The 19,554-nt window shown below is 28.3% G+C and overlaps 1 protein-coding gene and 1 long non-coding RNA gene across 2 annotated transcripts in view; both read left to right on the forward strand.

The window, feature by feature from the left end:
- Positions 1–19,554, forward strand: part of LOC136989865 (uncharacterized) — a 255,026-nt gene that overhangs the window by 39,071 nt on the left and 196,401 nt on the right. The gene's annotated exons all lie outside the window — the stretch shown is intronic.
- LOC136989753 (beta-catenin-like protein 1) overlaps positions 1–19,554 on the forward strand; it is a 38,428-nt gene that overhangs the window by 1,456 nt on the left and 17,418 nt on the right. Inside the window, exon 2 of the mRNA XM_067288006.1 lies at positions 15,198–15,318. Within this exon, the coding sequence (XP_067144107.1) occupies positions 15,198–15,318 (121 nt within the window). The remainder of the gene's footprint in view (positions 1–15,197; positions 15,319–19,554) is intronic.

Raw genomic sequence — 19,554 nt, forward strand, 5'->3', positions numbered from 1 at the left:
ATCTGTTTTGGTGATAAATAATCTGTTTTGCTTTGAAATATGTTTGACAGTTTAAGTTATAATATAATCTTCAAAGTTGTGAAACCTTCTAAGCATATTTTTGTTTAACTTAAAACCTTTTGCTTATAAATTATAAGTTTTATTTCTACATAAAAATTAAAAATATTAATTAAATAAATACGTATTTGGAAAATCATTCAATTCAAATAAATAACTGCTGCTCTGAAGACTTTTAAAATAAAATAGAAATTTCTTATTTCAGGAATAGCTCGCCAGTGGCTGAGTGGATAAAACCACCAAACGCTGGTAGTAGGTCACAGGTTCGTGCCTGACCAAGTGGCCACATGGCGTTTTCTGGGTTTTCTTCACATGTCTCACATGAATAGAGGTCAGTTCCCACAGAAAGTCCTCTTGATAGGCAGTTTCTCCCTAGCAGATTACTCATGTATAGTTTTTCCTTATCCCATTAATCTTATTTCAGGATTCTAAGAATAGAGCCTTAATTTCTAAATTTTTATTTATTATTCATTTAATTTTGACTGACTTAAATAAAATTGCATTGCTAAGTAAAAACTCCTTACATATCTATGGATTCCTCTAAAAGAAAGCAGTAATTGTAGGAAAATATTTATCTTCAGAATAAATGAATTGAATATAAAATTAAAAATTTGGGTTTTATCCATTGGTTCTGAAGATAAATTATAAAAATTCAAAATATTTAGAAATTAAAATTACATTCCTGAACAGTGTGTCTCTAATACATTCCTGAAATAAGCAGTTTCTATTTTTTTTTTTTTTTTTTTCTTAAAAAATCCACAGTTTTTATAACAAATTAGTTTAAGAATATTGGTCTATTTTACAAATGTTTAAATGACAAAATTTATTAAAACTTCATAAATAATAGTTTTTAATAAAACGAATATATTTTATTATTAAAATATTATTATTATAATTAAAAAAAGTAAGGCGACATCATGTAATAAAGTTCTTTATTTAAAACTCAAAGAAGTTTTTTTGTTTTTCATTTTTCATCATAATCTATCTTCTTGCACTTCAAAACACTTAGATCAACACTGAACGATCTTATTTATTCCTTCCTGGAAGAAAGACTTTCATTGAAATGTAAACCAGTCTGCAGAAATGACTGAAGAGAATTTTTGGCCTTTTAATTCTATTTTCAGTGATCCAAAAAGATGGTAATTGCTTGAGGCCATATCAGAACTGTGGGGTGGATATTTGAGAATTTCAAATCCAAGAAAACATTCAAATTTTGCAATATGATGATGTTTTTACCTTCTTACAGGATCTAGAACAGTTGAGTGGATTGGTAGCCTTGGATTTGATTTTTGAGCATCCACCCTGTTGCAGTAATTCAGTCCCAAATGACTATAATTTCTTTTGGCCATTGAAAGAAGCATTGAGAAGCTAAAAATTCTCTTCAGATGAGAAAGCCATTTCTGCAATGAAAAACAGAGTTATGCTGAAAGGAAAACCATTCTTCCAGAACTTTAAATAAAGAAGTTTATTCACTGCTTGTCTAAGAGCTGCAAAGTAAAAGATTATTATGTCGAAAATGAAAAACAAAGTCCTCTTAAGTTTTATTTCATGACATTTCCTATGTCTTGGCTTTCTTTCATATATTTATAAAAGACATTTATGGAATTATGTATATATTAATATACATTGATAGGTCTCTATTTAGAAGGAGTAATTATTTATTGTGACATCATCACAATTTCAGGCTACAATTTTTAATGTATTTAATTTAAAATATATGCTCTTCATCTCAGATAGTAGTGACGTGCCCTCTGTACAGTACATCATACTTTTCCTTTAACAATAGAATTGTGCCAGTCATCTATCTAACACTTACTGGGAAAATTTTTGAATTGAAATAACATGACTTCCTGTTTGCATTGGAAGTTCATGTATATAGTTAATCAGGTAAGGTAATCCTGCCCCTAAAGTTTTCATATCTGGTCTCATCTATCTAACTCCATTCTTGAGATTAAGGAAAATGGGCAGACGACGGACGACAGAGAGAATTTATAGATTTACAGTTTTTTCAAATTGCAGCCCAATAATGAATGAAATGTTCATTTTATAGAAATAAGTTTTAAGATGAATAATATAGCACATATAACAGATATACAAAATTTGTATAGTGGTTTCTCCCTGATTTATCATCATGATAAAGATGTTAATTATTCTAGAATATATTGCAATAAATAATGAATTTGATTTTGTTGAAAATTTGTCAATGACCAAATATTAATACTTAGTTGATAAAAACTATTTTCAATCTACTATGTAAAGCTGAAAAAATGGGCAGTCTCTTTCTTTTTGTCACGGTATGCCAAAAACAGCCTCTAGGGGCACCCCTAGCTATTATTTAAATTAACAATATAAGTTATTTTTTATTTTTACAGTATAATATTCAGTATATTCTTATTTGGTTAATGTTACCTTAGGTAGCCAAGATGGTGGCTCGTCTAATTCCAGCAAGGAAACAGTGGGACGCACGTTTTAACCTAACCTAACCTATTCTAATAAATTACTATAATTATTAGCAACCAAATTATTAGAATAGGTTAGGTTAGGTTAGGTTAGAACGTGCGTTCCACTGTTTCCTTGCTGGAATTAGAGACGAGCCGCCATCTTGGCTACCTAAGGTAACATTAACCTATTATTTTTATTTTTAATTTAGTATGCCCGATGCCTGCATCAGGCTTTTTGACTTGTTGAATTATAAAATGTTAAACAAGAAAAATACATATAATTTATATTTATTGAATTTTGTTCTACATGTATTTTTAAACATTGAAATGAACATAAAGTATGATGACAAAATTTATATATTTTGGATATTATTTTTATGACTGTGATCAACTGGTGATCAAAATTAAATCATTGCCAAATTATCTCATGAATCATATACTGTATATGAACTGTAGCATTTTGAAGTTTGAGCATTTTTGATTTATCATTATTTACATCTATGTTCGATTTTAATATTATTACATGTGAACACACGAGAAACATCTGTGATAAAAATAAACAAATTATTTTTGAAGTATTCAAAACGTTTCTCTCCTTATCATTAAGAAAGACATCCCATCATCAATAGCACATCCATAAATCTTCAAAGGTGTGTATAAAGGAAAGAATATGCATTATAAGATTTTTTACTACCTCAAGTACTAGGCATTACCCGGAAAAAATCCCAGAAGAAAGTGCAGCTGTGCTCTGCAATCCTCCTCCTGAATCTGCTCTTGTTCATGATTTTTATTTGTTAAATAGATTGAATGGTTTGGATTGAATAAAAATATTATTTCCTTGTGATTCTATCCCATGTTTTCTTGGAGCTAGTAAGAGTTAGATAAAGGAAGCAAAATGTACATTTTTTTAGAATTAATGGATAATCTTTGTAAGATTATAGAATGAAATCTAGTATCAATATTTTCATTTATTTCCCTTAAATATTTAATGTGCTTTGAAAAATTTTAACTTTGTTGTGTAAAGGAGCATTTTTGAACATTAATACATTTAATAATACTATTAATTTTTAAAAAAAGGCATTCTGGAATAGATTTCGTTCATTAAAAGATTATTATAATCGATTTTTCCTGAGGAAGGTCAACAAAGTAGACCAAAAATGTTAGAAGTTTAAATAAAATGACTGCATCTTACAGGGTTTTTGTTGTTTTATGTTGTTTAAAATAAAACTAATAACAATTTTCTATTTGAACAATTTTAATAAAATTAAATAAAATGTATAATGATATCTAGGGATATTTATATTTTTACAAATATTCATATCTTAAGACAATGTTTATTTTATATAGAAGCACTCTCCAGAAAAATAACTGATTTATGACATTGTTATATTCTTGGAGAGAATATGTAATGGATTTGTCATAAATGAAATATAAGTTGTGTGTTTAAATGATTTACATTTTAGTCCTCAAAGTATTTTTGTATATAAATTATAACATTTCAATAATTAAAGCTGTATATAAGTATTTAATATTTCTTTTTATAGAAAAATATATTTTAATAAATAATATATACTGTAATTATTTAAAAAGTAACAAAAATTAAATTTGAATACTTACATTGAGTCAGAGCCTTGTGTTTTAATAGCCACTGTTAGGCCAGTTTGTTGACCTTGTTTTATAGTGAAATACACTTTCAGACTTATATTTATGGTAATTTTTTGTATTTTTTTTATTTTTATTTTCTTTTTTGTTTTATTTTTAAATGAATTTTTGCAACATTTTTTCAGTCATGTATGTTGGATTTTCTATTGCAAGCCAAATCTTTCCAATTTTATGGGTTTTTGCAAAACCAGAGATGTGTAATGTTTTAGGATTGAATTTAAATTCATTTATCATAGAGAATATGAGCTATTTTTTATTATAAGGAATCTTATATGATTATAGTAAAACCTAATTAAATTGAAGTTTAACAGGTAAAAGAATCTAGGCTTTGATTTAACAAGTTTAATACCTACCCCAAATTTTTCTGGGGTCATACATTTCCCATTATTAAGCCATTTCTCAAGAATCTGTTTACAGAATGATTACAAAGTTGTATACGGTGTATTGTGCCATAAACTGTATACCCCCTTGTGTCCAGATAAGAACTCCAGTAACATATTTTATCAGTAAAAGTATATCAGCAGAGGTTTAATGATGTGTCATGTTGGCTTGGAGCTGTTTATCTCAATTGTCTGTATTCATGTAGAATATAACAGAAAATGAAAACATGAACCTATCAAAGGCTGGAGGAAAATGACAGAAAAATGGGTTTAAGATAGAAGTAATAACAATTACAAATTAACAAGATCATATTATAGGGAAAACCATATATACTATGCCTGGGATTTATAGACAGGTTTGAGTTAATGCAACTTAAGTTAACACAGATCAACTTAGTTAGATTTTACTATGTAGACTATGATTAGAAATATTGCAAAGGTAATTCCAACCAGTTAGTGAAGAACTGAGGGAATAATTATTTTAATTTAAATTATTTTGATGTAAAAATGAAAACAGAAAACACATTTAAGAATTTTTTACATTTTTTAAAAATTAACACTTTATCCTGAATTTTTATATATTTTTTCTTTACAACATTCAAGAATCTTATAAAAAAACTTAATACAAATAATTTATTAAAAGCTTTCTTCATTTCACATTGTTTTAATTTTTTAAATAAATAAATTGTCTTTATTCTGAACACTTTTTGTCTGTTACATTGTTTTGACTGTTTAGTGTTACACTTCTCCCAAAGACACTTATCAAATTGTGTGATAAGTCCATCTTTGGGAAAAGTGCAGGAGCACAAAACATAAAAACATCTGTCTCTCTTTTATATTAGTCAAGTACAAATGAGATTCACTAAATCATGTGATCTTTTACAGGTAAACTATACAATGATGTTATTTCCTGTACTCTATAAATGCAATTACTTACAATGAACAACGAAAAGAATATTTGTTCTAGTTACTACAATTTATTATGAGAGTGTAGTCTATGTATTCTTCAGCAAAATGGATCTGATACTTATATACATATTCAAATGCATTGTATTATTATACAATATATTCATTCATCTTTTATTCTGTATTGATCAATAAAACAATGGAATGTATAGATCTAAGACATTTATTTTTACTACTGTACTCACTTATCTCTCTTTCTGACTTTGTTCAAGTTAATATATAACTTTACAATCATAATATCATGAAAATTTTGACTTTCTTTCCAAATCATACTGTTTATTTATTTATTTTGGATATAATAACTAAAGTTGGCAAAGAAACCCATTAAAATACAATAAGCTAAAGACAGCTATTAATAAAAAAAAAAGTAAAGGAAACATTAAAACAGAAAAACAAACACCTATGCTAAGCGTTGCAATATAAAGTATGTTTTTACATATTTTACATTGGAACATTACATTTAACAGTGGAAGACCCAATCTAGATCTAGCAACTTTGCCATAATCAGTTATGGTAAATTGGAAAATTTAACAGAAAGTAAACTTTATTTAAGGATAAACTGTCTTTTTATAATAAAGGTGGAACAATGGCTAATCACACTGGCAAACAATAATCAATAAATGGTTGAAAAATGGATTGGTTAGAGTTGTAGAAGTATTGCTAGAGTATACATCTTCTAATAGCTTGATTTTTCACAACTTTGCAAATGTAATTAGAAAAGGGTATGATGTTTATCAAATATGATATTTGTCTCAACATTGGTAACTGAATAATTATAGATGAAGAATAGAAAGATGCAAGATTTCTTATCAGTATATAACACATTATTATAGTTTTAGCTAGATGAAATTTTTTAGATTAAAATGATTTAAGAATATTCATATTTATATATATCATCTTTGAGAAGGCTGGGACTCAAATGAACCAATTTCATATCATTGACAATAAAATAATAATAGAAGAAAAGTTAGCCTGAGCAACAGCATAATCAATATAGCAGATAAACAATATACTATACAAGATTGAGTCCTGGGAAATGCCACACTTTAGAGGAAACAGACAAAAAGAAAATTCTCCAAGGTTAACACTTAGATGTTAACCGATAATAGTTATTTAGCCACTTTATAACTGAAGGATGAATAGCAAAAAAATTTAATAAAACATCTAACAGACAAGATGGCAGTACAAATCAAATGATATGTTTATTTGCTGGAAAATTAGTGCTTAGGTGTATGTTCATATCTATATATACTGTTCCAGTTTTTTGAGGAAGTTCTATTCAGAATCAAATGATTGTTTAATGTTGAGATAAGTAATATAAAATGGTAATTTAAGTTCAAAATGGCTTACTTTTATCATTAAATATCTTTTATTGTAACTATTTTTAATATATTATGGAAGTAAATTTTAAGTCGGTATGTTTTAATTTGTTCACATGCATTATCAAGCTCCTATGTTAGACTCTTTGTTGTATTGCTCATAAAACATTGCGTAATGACGGAAAAACTTTGCATATATACTTGATTTGTAATTTCTGTTTAGTTCTGAAAATGTTGATTTTGATATATGCAGTCATTATAAGATATTGAAAACTCAACATTTTTATTTTCTACTCTTTCTTAAACCTGTTACCGGTGCATAATTCGTATAAGATAGTACCTCCTCCAGCACATGACTGCGCATGTCAGGCAGGACTGACTTCGTTGAAATGACATTCGATCCCATTGAATTCCATACACTCTGTTCAGAAGCATTCCTGAGCTAGTTGACCTGAGGAAGAACTACATGATAGTTCGAAAACGTTTGTCACCTGCTGTATATCTTATACATGTCACGCGCCGGTAACAGGTTTAAGAAAGTGTAGATTTTACTCTGGTGCTGAAGTTGGTGTCAGTTCTGTATTTTTATTTTCATGATCAGTGATTATTTAACTCGGCTTCTAAAACTTTTCTCATTCCTAACCCCTTTTTACTCAAGAAAATTTTTACATGATGGTATATAGGTTTATAAAATTAGTAGACAAATATAATCACTTACCAATAATAAATCATAAAACAATTTATTCCTAAACAGTTTTTTGATATATATATTATTTTACCATTTATTAAAGACAAAAGCAAATTTGCTTACTAATGAGATGAATATACTTGTTTATTTTCATAAAGAATTAATGTATTCTGGATATTTGATACTGTAAGATGCGGGATATCATCAACATTTTAAACATTCAGTTATACAACCAACACACCTTTTTGGCTATCTGACAAATGTTTTTGATTCAATTTATAAGTCTGCCTCAGGTCATTGCAGAACTTTCAATTATTTGAAAAATTGGAAGGCAACTTTTGTTCTATAATGCTTTTATAAGTTAAAAGTTATGAAATATCTAGGTTATATTCTTTGATATCATTTTGACAGTCAAAAATTATAAAGCATATAAATAAAAAAAATTTTGATAGTCAAAATTATGTCAAAGAATATAATCTGGATGTTCCATAACTTTAAACTTAGAAAAACATTATAGAACAAAAGCTACATTCCAATTTTGAAAACAATTGAAAGTACTGTGGTTACCCAAGGCAGACTTATAAATTAAGTCAAAAATGTTGGTCAGATATCCAATCCTTGGCTGGAAAATATGACTGTTGTATAATTGAGTGTTTAAATATGCCTTCCGGTTTTTTGAAGTGATTTTCAATGTTTTTCAGGCCAACATTTTGATTTTATAATTGTCAATGCTGAAAACACCACATACATACATAGTAGAAAATTTTACTGTTGTCAGCTTTTTTACAACTGCCCATATTCAGTTGTGATCTCAGAGAAGTTATGACCCTCAGTTTTAAGAAGTCCTGATTTAAATTATAACACTGCAAGCTGCTATTCTACTTATTATATGAATTAAATGAGTTTTATCATTATTTAATAAAAATTATATCAGAATGTAATTTTAATAACATAACATAGTTCTTAAATTCTTTAATGATATTGTATAATTTTTAATTAATCTGGTAAATATTTATGTACAGATAAATATTTACCACTATTTATCATATTTTAAAGGAAATACTTAATATACTTAAGTTATATTTTGTTTATTGAAGAAATAAATCTCCTGGAGAAAATATTAATTTCATTGACATGAATAAGAGAAAGATTATCTAAAATATTTAATATCTTAAAAAAATTTATTATAAAGTTAATTTAGCCAATAAATTTAATAAGAATTCTTTCTATATAAAAAGTAGTTGGTATGGTACTTCTAGTTAATATAATACACAGATGTCTGTAATTAAGACAAGTGGCATAAAACTTGTTTAAAATTAATACCATGAATTGTGAATAGTTGAAACTTATGTCATATGTAAATTAGTACATCATCCTATTATACAAGTGTCATGATAATGAGGTGCAATAACAGCATAGCAGCACACCCCTGTGACAAAATGTAATGCTATACAGTGTGTATCAGAATGACGTTTTAAAAATTTGGGGATTGTAGAGGATAAAATTTTGAACGTTTTGATATAAGGAACCCATAGCTGGAAATGTGATATAAAGTTTCTACAGCGGTATGAAGTGCTTGACCGCCCTTCACTTTGGTAGCTATCCTCCGTCCATTCCGTCATGTTATTGTTCTTGACTTTTTCCTCTGGGATTATGTAAAGTCCCTTGTGTACGCAACACCTGTAGGAACAGTTCATGAGCTTACGGAGTGCATCTTTACAGCATTTAATACCATCAGAGGGGAGCGTGGCATCTTACAGAGAGTTGGACAAAACATGGTTCGTCGTTGCACATAATGTAACGAATTTGGTGGTCGTCACATTGAACATTTACTCTAAAGTAGTGCAGCCACTGATTCGATTTACAGTTTGATTGTACTCTACTTATTTATGGGTTTTTATTTATTTATTTTCTAATATAGTAAAATAATAATTCTTTGCATTACATAATTCTGTGTACCATAAATTTGTAAAGCCAAACAACCACTGGATTACATCAGGTTATTTTTTTCCACAGTTATATTTTAATTAATTACTAAATTATTTGTCACTAGAGGGAGTGTTAGGTGTCATTTCTTATTAAATTTAATAATTATAATTAAATTAATATTTATTAAATAATTTAGAATATTCTGGAAGAAAAGAATCAGCCTAAAGTGGGACTCAAACTCACAACTCCTGCTTACCATGTGGATGTGTTGCCAGTTACACTTCCTGAGCCTCTGGTCTGATCTTCTCTTCCTGATATACTTAAATATGATATTACCATCCTAGGTTACATATGGTGCTAACTGGGGATGCCTTCAGTGTCCTTGTCCTATAAACTCCTACACATGGCACTCAACTGGCCATTGCTCAATCCTGGTATATACATACCAGTATTGAGCAATAGCCTTTTCTTCCAAACATATATGTTTGGAAGAAAAGGTTATTATATGTTTGAAAGAAAAGATCAGACTGGAGGTTCAGGTAGTGTAACTAGCAATGCATCTGCATGGTATGTAAGAGTTGTGGGTTTGAGTCCTGCTCTCGGGCAAATTATTTTCTTCTCTTCCAGAATATTCTAAATTATTTAATAAATATTAATTTAATTTTAATTATTAAATTTAATAAGAGATGGTGACTAATACTTTCCTCTATGACAAATTATTTAGTATTTTTGTTCTCGCACACAATGCAGTGTAATTTAGCGATCACTTGGCTTCCTTTCATCTTTATTTTAGTTGATATGCGTATACATTTTGTGTTTTGGGTCTAATATGCCCCTTTTCAGTCAACTAAAATTGTTAAGAACAAAGATTTTTACATACAATACATTTAAAAAACTTTTACATACTATACTTTAAAAAAGAGATACAAATTAATCATCTTACAGGCATACCTTTTTTTATCACGGATTCTGTAAACTGAATGAGGTTTCACACATACATAACACGTATGTAACTTACATTCATACACTTGCATATCTGCTTTAACAATCATATAACATTAACAGTTTTTTTGATTATGGCATTATAATTTCGTATATTCACCGTCGACATACCTTGAATAATCCATTTTGTTGTTTTCCGGTTGAATCATAAGAAAGGTAGGAGTATTCTGTTAACACTATTAGCACAGCATATTTTACATCCTATTAAAAATTTTTTTAATGTTTATTCTGAATTATTATATTTATCATGTTATAAAGATAAATTCTACATACTTAAGTAATGTCAATGTAGTTATTCAATCTTTGAATTATTGAAAGTATTTCTTCATTTCTTATCTGTTGCATTCTTCTTTGTCTGTTTGTTACATTTCTTACAAGGTGATGCTCATTAGCATATTCTTTCGTGGGGGGTCAGTCAACATAAAATCATATTCAATTTTCTGAGGTTTTTCAAAGGCCATGAAAAACTTAAAGGTTATCATTTAAGATGTATTAATTTTCATAATATTTTTAGCCAATTTTTGTTTATTTTTACACTTGGATATTTTATTTATAATATTTTGGCTTTTGAAGATTTCAACACTTTCTTTAAATTTTCTATTATGTGTTTCTGGTTCTTTATGTAGAATTTTTATATTATTTTGGTCAATGTTGCAATTGTTTATTGTACAGTAATCAAGAAATGATGAGTTAAGTCTATGGTATTTAAGATCTGCTACATGTTCTTTAAGTCTTGTTTTCATCTGTCTTTTCATTTCTCCTATATAAACTTTATTAGGGGCCGTCCATAAATTACGTAAGGGCAATTTTGGCCATTCTAGACCCCACCCACCCCTGTGTAAGAAACCGTAATATTTTCTTTGATCCCCCCTCCCCTTCCCCATCTTACATAATATTTAGGCATAATTTTATAGAAAGATTTTAACGAAAATAATTTTTTTAATGAAACCCTAAAAACTTTAGGTTCAAAATATAATTATTAATTACTTAATTAATATGTACTATTATTTATAAAAGACTATGTTAACAAATTTAAAAATAAAAATTTAATGAATTCGAATGAACAATTTATTTTAAGAACTTTATTTTTTAATTATTAACGATCTTTTTATTATCATCATTAATCAACATCATCATAATCAATTTTATATTAATTTTAATTTTCACAAAAAGACGCAAAAAACTTTGGCAGATTGACTAGCTAGTGCACGTGTAAACAGAAACTTCATACAAAATAAAACAAGAGGAAATAGAAACCACATTCTCTTGCCATATTGGTTACATCTTGGCTAAGGCCAAGAAAATAAACTACACGCTGTAAAATGGGCTAGGTGCACCGGGGAACTAAATCATAAAGCTTATAAAACTGTATATAATGGGGCAATACAACCAATGCTACTTTATGCGGCCTCTACCTGGGATCATGTAACTAGTGAAAATTCAGTAGCAAGTAAATTACTCTCTCTTCAAAGACAGTTTGCCATCAGAATTTCAGTGCTGCAGAACTGTTTCTACCAATGCCTCTGATTCTAGCAGAGCTCCTTCCTTTGCCACTATGTATTGTAGAAAAGGGCTGAACTACTATATCAGAACTACAAACATCAAAGCTCAACAACAGTCTTTACTCCTATCTACGGCTGTTCAAATGCTACCATACTGCAATTATCCTATCTCTGATCATCACCCTGTAAACAAGATTATCCCTAGGGTACATTCCTCCATGGATAACCATGCAGACATTAATATCTACATAGATGGGTCCAAAAGCCCCCTTTATGTCTGCTCAAGTATCTGTAGCTTCCTCCAAACTGACATATTTTGCCCAAAATATGTTAGAAGATACCCTCACATCAAGCTGAAGAAGATGCTGTCTACCAAGCTGTTTAGTGGGTCACTTCACTACCAAACAAAACTCTATCTATCAACATTGTCTATCATCTATCAAATGTCTATCAACATTTACAGTGATCCTTAGTCCATCCTAAAATTTCTAATAAATACCAATTTCAATAGCAATAAAATCACATATATCCAGCAACATATTAAAAATCTTGTAAGTAAGATAACTTTTATGTTTGTTCGTGGCCATACTGGCATCCTAGGAAATGAAAAAGCCAACTTTGAGGCTGCAAAGGACACTGACTTGGACTACAACCGTCGCAACCCTCTCTCACGCAGCAGCCTTAAAAATTATATTTATGACAACACTATGCAAAAGTGGAATTAACAATAGTTGAGCAGTAAAACTGGTAGAATAAGATTATTTTCCTAGTGTTGAATGCAGGTTCTCGTTACCACTTAGAGATTTAATGTTTGCTACTGCTCAACTACTTACTGAGCATATATAACCAGACAGAAACTGCCTCTTGCTTTTGCTCTACAGAAAACCTAGACACCGTCGACCATATGACCTATCATTGTCCAATTTATGATCAAGATAGACTTATTCTGAAATAAGAAATCTTTACGCTTGGTTTCAGGTGGCCATATCCACTCGATAAGCTTGTTCGGTAGCCACTGTTTGATACTTTTTACAATTATGTTAAAAAAATATGGAAGATAAGATTATTTATAATTTTTAATTTATAGTTTTACAGTTTAGTTTTCACTAAAAATCGAATACTAATTTTATGTTTACTTTGAATCATGTATTTTGGTTTATGTATTGTTAGTATACCCATAGGAGTGGTGCACTTATTCAAATAAAAAAAAAGTGGTGAGAAACCCCTACACGGCCTTTCTCCCATGATAAAAAATGTGTAGAGAGTGAGTCTGCTATCGTTATTATTCTATCACATCACATCTGATGGCATTAGTACAATGAGTGTTCTTAATAGAAACCGCCAAATTAAAGCCAAATTCAAAACTCCACCACTCAACGAGATAAAAAAATAAAAACAATATATTACGTAAGACGATCTATTACCCCCTACCCCTGAGTAAGAAATCGTAAGAAATCCTTGACCCCACCCATCCCAAAATACCTTACGTAATTTATGGACGACCCCTTAGTACTGCATGTACACGGAATTTGATAAGTTACATTTTTCATTTCTTCTATTGGTTGTATTCTTGCTTTTGTGGATAATCTAGTTTTGATCCTAGTCAATAATTTTTGGTATTTTGATGCTAATTTTATATTAATTTTCTGCATTTCTTTATTTATTTCTTTATATAATCCTCTAATATATGGAAAGCTTACATATTTGACTTTTAAATTTTCTGTTTTACTCACAGTAGTATTTGGGTTGTTAATTTCTTCTTCCCATGTGTTAATTAGTCTTTTTGAATATCTGTCTAACAGAAACTTCTTTTTAAAATCCAATATACTTTTTTGCATATTAATTAATGTACTGGTTCTATTTTTAATCTTATTGTATTTCATATTAAAGGTGTTCTTCTTTATATATGAAGGTATATTGGAGTTAAACTTTATAGTTGTATTTATTGCACATGGTTTCTTATAAATGTTGAACTCAAGTTCAGTCTTATTCCGTTTTATAGTAATGTCTAGATAATTTAACTAATGCTTAATGTTGTCTTCTGTTTCAATTTAAATTGTACTTTTTCACTTATATTATTTATTAACCTATTTATTTCGTCTATTTTTAATTCTGTTTCGTTATATATAATTAAAATATCATCAACGTATCTTCTGTAAAACTTTTTATTTCTTTTATATCATTAATTATTTTATCAATGTCTATCATTATTGGTTTAGCTAGCTTAGGGCCTATTACTGACCCCATACTAATACATTCAATTATAACCAAAGGTATTACTATGGGGTAGTATATATCTTATTTTATTTATATATATTTAGTCCGCATGGGCATTTTCCATTGATTTTTATATTTATTCCATAATTATTTATGTTCTGTTTTATTGTTCTATTTTTCTGTAACTGATGAAGATTGTTTAAAATGATTGAAAACGTTTTTATTGTATTAAAATTTTGCTGGATTGATAAAGATGTGGTTTCTAACTTATTTTGTATCCAGTATATAGTTTGTTATATGCTTATTAAAAAATGTTATATTCATTAAAATGATAATATATTTCACAATGAAAAAATGGTTGGAATTAATAACTTATTACTAGTTTACATCTCAGTATTGAGTGTAATATTCCACAGAATGAAAAATACAAAAATGTTGTTTATTTTTTAATATAGAAATTTAATAGAAAGATATTAAGAATTATAATAATTTATTTTTATGAAAAATAAAAAATAATATGTTTGTGTATTATATATTTTTTTTAATTGGCTGCAATTTGAAAAAATTTTAGACCTATAAATTCCCACTGTCATCCGACCGACTGTCTTTCCTTAATCTTGAGAATGGTGTTAGATAAATGAAATTCAAGATAAGATATGGAAAGCTTAGGAACAGGAGGCCCTGATTAACTATGTAGGAACTTCCAGTTTACACTTGAAGTCACATTATTTCAATTCAAAAATTTTTCTCTGAAAGGAGTTAGCTAGATGAATGACACGACTCCATTGCTAAAGAAAAAGTATGATGTACAGGAACAAGACATTACTAATTTGAGGTGGAGAACATATATTTTAAATTAAATTAATTTAAAATATGATTAAAAATTGCAGCCTGGCAATGTGACGATGTCACAGTAAATAATTGCTTGTTGAAGTTAATTTTAATTTGTTGAAATTTCAATGAAAACCTTTTATATTTAAGAAATTTTAACAGCATATTGAATATCATTAAAATCACTTTTGTTTTTTTTGTAGCCATCTAAAGAACCAAAGAGAGGACTTGCCGAAGATGATGAAATTGAAGCAAGGCCACGCTTAAAACGAATAGCTCAAATACCAGAGTTTTTTCATTCGGATAGGAGGAATTCGAGACAAGGTCTTTCCTATCTTCATTAGTATTTAATTATTTTATTTTAAGTGATACTTTTATTCATTACTTATTTTAATACATAATAAAATAATCAAATGTTGATTTATTTATAATGGGGTGATCTTACCATAGCTTCAAATTGCTACCAGCTAGTGAAAATGTGAAGGTATCCCTTGATTAACATGGTTAATCTCTCAATGTTACTGCATATATCAAAATCATGTTAATCGAATACAGACTGATCCGAACAATCACTACTCACTAGAACAAATTTTCAGTTAATAACAAATATTTTTATTTTAATAAACAAAAATAGCAAATTCATCAACACTTTATTTGCCAAGAAGAACGTATCTATATTAGGTAAAGATAGCTGTTATAGCTGCATTAATTAAAATTTCTGCGGTGTATGAAAAGGAATTACTGCAATTAATTTAATTCGTTAATCAAATCCTGCATTAAGCAAGGGATACTTGTAGTCAGTTCATTCATTTTGCAAGAATAATAAAAGCTTGAGAGACCAAGCTAATTTAATGAAGTATTGATATAATAAACTAACTCTAAATTTTATAAATTTCATTTAGTACTAAAGTTTGTGAATTATTTTTTAGTTAAATATGAACATATAGCTTGTACTGTTGAACTGTTGCAGATTATTTCATTAAGTGTAGCTAAGCTGGCTGGATAAATTTTTTTCTATGCAGTTTTTTAAATTGCATAGAATTTTAGAATACATTAGAATACACAGGGTTTTTCAAAACTAATGCACCATAGGAGATTGTGCATAGAAACTTATAGACAAAGCATCAGTGAGACTGTACTGTTTATATGAGGCATCAGTTTGGATCTGCAATATTGTCAAATGGAAATTAATTGCACAAAATTTATGTGCAAGGTCAAATCACTTTTAACTAATGTAGGTCCAGCTGTATAATTCGGTAACTCACAATTATGTATGTTGTAAGAATTGAACTTATTCTGCTTAATACACAAAACATTACTGCTTTATTATCATTGTTATGTTTAATTTTATTTAAATAAAACTAAAAATAACAACAGAAACCAGTTATGTTTTTGCTATCATCTGCATAATGAGTATTAAAATAAAATAAGTTTAATTCTCACAACATACTGATTAGTTGCAGAACTACAGCTGGGTCTACATTAGTTGAAAGTGATTCAACCATGCATATGAAGTTAGTGCAGTTAATTTCCATTTGACAGTCTTGCAGACCTGAAATGATGTAGCATGTAAGAGGCTATTCATAAATGACAACTGCATGGTGAGGGAGGGGATTATGTCAAGTCAGACAAGAGGGAGGGATTGAGCTTCAGTGGTTGTCTGTTTTATTTTTACTTATGAATGATAGATATATCATTCATAAAATGATAAAGATTTTAAGGGGATTGAGTTTTGTTGGACATCTAAAGTAGAGGAGGGTTTATAGAAACTGGGATAAGGAGGGAATTAAAAATTTCAAGGAAAATATGGATGTAATTTATGGACGGTTCCTAACTAGTACACTATACACTTGCCCCCTGATGTTTTGCTTACAAGCTTTTCTGTACAATCTCTTATGGCATGTTTCTTTTGAAAAGTCTGTATAATAATATATATAATTAATGATAAATTAGTCTCATCACTAAGTAATTGACTCAGAGGTGTAGCTACTGTGGAGCAGTTGGAGCAAACTGCCCCAGGCGCACGAATCATGAGGGCGCCAAGTTAGAAAGGGCGAAATAAAAATGTATAAAAACATTTGTAAAAAATTTTGGATTTAATAATTAATGAATTAACAATTAGATTTGAATCTGTTTGACAATTATGTACACTTTTCAAGTGCTTATCGCCTGCATATCTTGTCGCGTCATCTGATAAAAATATTCTGGAACAATCAGAATTGTTACAATTGGCATATCCCTTCGACATTCGCCTAGTTTTGGATCTCAATTGCTTCAATTTAAAATGTGTTTTTATAGTCAAGTAAAAGAAATTACTTCTATAAGAAAAATTGCTGAACTACTATTATTTCACACCGCAGCCTGAAATAGGTTCTCTGACATTATTGCAGCATGCCTCATTTTTTTTAACTTTATGGGCGACCACAACAACAGCAGAATGAAGTTTTCAAAACTAAAATTAATCAAAACTTATTTAAGAAGCATGTCACAACACCGTCTTAACTCTGGTTACTATATCCAGAGACAGATCTACATAGGGACTAATAGGGCTTAAGCCCTGGGCCCCCAAGCATCAAGGGTGCACAAAAATTGAATTATCATCATAAATTTTTAATACTTTTTCATTAACAATGAACATTTATTGTATAGTAAAAAGTAGTTAATATTAATAATAATATAATAATGATAATTTATAGTATTATTTGTATTAACAAAAAATGGGTTCCCATTGGAATTCAATAAGCCCTGTCTAGATCCGTCCTCACTATATCAACTGAAAAAACAATAGCTTGTCAACTTGATCTGAACAAAAGTGATTGACCGATTTGCAAATGAAAAAGCGAGAAAACAATTTTTAAGTTTTCTTATTTTAGTATGTTTTTAAATTAAATGTTCAAAATAAATTTCGCGAGCTTCCAAGGAACAAGGGACGCACCGATTCTACTTGCTCCAGGGTGCTGATTATGTAGCTACGCCACTGAATTGACTCATTCAATCACTGACATGAAATATTTGAATACATGCCAACTTACTTCAGTTAACATAAAATAGACAACAATACACATCAAACAAAACCCGATATCATAAGGAAATACACCTACAACTGTCATAAATGATCGGGCTAAAATAATCTATAATCTTATATCCAAAATTTAGCCCGATCATTTACGGCAGTTGTAGGTGTATTTGTTTAACATAAAATAGTGCATTTGAGAGGAGACTTCAAGTGTATCACTGGTACCAGATAATTCTGAAATCTGAAAAAAAGTCAAATATTTTAGATTCTATGATACATCAAACTTTGACTATAAATTGTATATAATACTGTACATACATATAACTTTAATCGTTATAAATTTCTTACTGCACAGTAACTTTTTGGACACCCTGTACTAAGTGACTATGCTATATCTTTATCATTTGATTCTTTATCCTTGATAAAGAATCAAATGGTATAGATATAGAATCAAAGAATCAATTCTTTATCCTGTACTATTATAGCATTACAATGTCTCTACAAAATTCAAGTTAAATCTTTTCCAGTTAATCAAAGCATTTACAGCTGATGATATTTGTATTAGCAATGACTGAATTTAAAAAAATAACACTATTATAAAAAAAACTATTAAGAAGAAATAAAATTTATTAATTTAAAGCTGTTATTTTAAATTAATTTATAAAAATGTTTATTGCTACTCTTAACGGTCCTAGTAAAAAGTCATGTCTACATTCTGTTACATAATTACAACTTTTAAACTTAAAAATTTCTATTAAAACTTTGGATTAAAATACAAACTTTTAACAGAATTTTTAAGATTGGAACATGTTTTTTGATAACTCACATTATCAGTTGACATTATCACTTCATTTTAAAATAAAACTTCATTTTATATTTATGTATTTTAGTTATTACATTTATTACATCTTATACATTTTTTATCAGTTGATGAAATTTTTATGAGTCAAATTTGTTCCTGACTGAAAATTTTTATTTCAGTTATAACATTAAAAAATAATTTAAACATTAATATGTTTTATACATATGTATTTTTTCAAATTTAGAATGAATTATTCACTTTTCTATTAGTTTTTCTTTCAGTGATCTTGTATCATGTTCTAGTTTATTATATGCTTCTGTCATGTTTAAAATGAGAAAGAGCTAATAGTTCCTCAATGCCAAGATGTGATGTAATTTTGCAAAAGGATTACATCCTATTAATTTGTTATTATTTAAAATTTTCAATTAATTATTTTTTAGATGAACTAATTGTTGATTCATATGCAAACTTTATTTATGTTATAATTTGTAAAAATTTTATATATAAATGTAAATTTAATAAAAAAAAGAAAATGTTAAACATTATAAATAATTTATTATTTGTGAATAATTCTTAAAATTTCTAATAAAATTATAATAAAAAATTAATTTCATAAAATTTCTAATTTTTGTTAATAGTTGGTGTAATAGATTTAAAATAATAATAATAATAATAACATTAAATTGATAAATTTTAATAATTAAGCTTCTTATTTATATTATCTTTAATATCTTAAATTAGT

This window comes from Centruroides vittatus, unplaced genomic scaffold (genome assembly GCF_030686945.1).
Source record: "Centruroides vittatus isolate TY-2023 unplaced genomic scaffold, ASM3068694v2 scaffold_769, whole genome shotgun sequence".
NCBI classification, from domain to species: Eukaryota; Metazoa; Arthropoda; class Arachnida; order Scorpiones; family Buthidae; genus Centruroides; species Centruroides vittatus.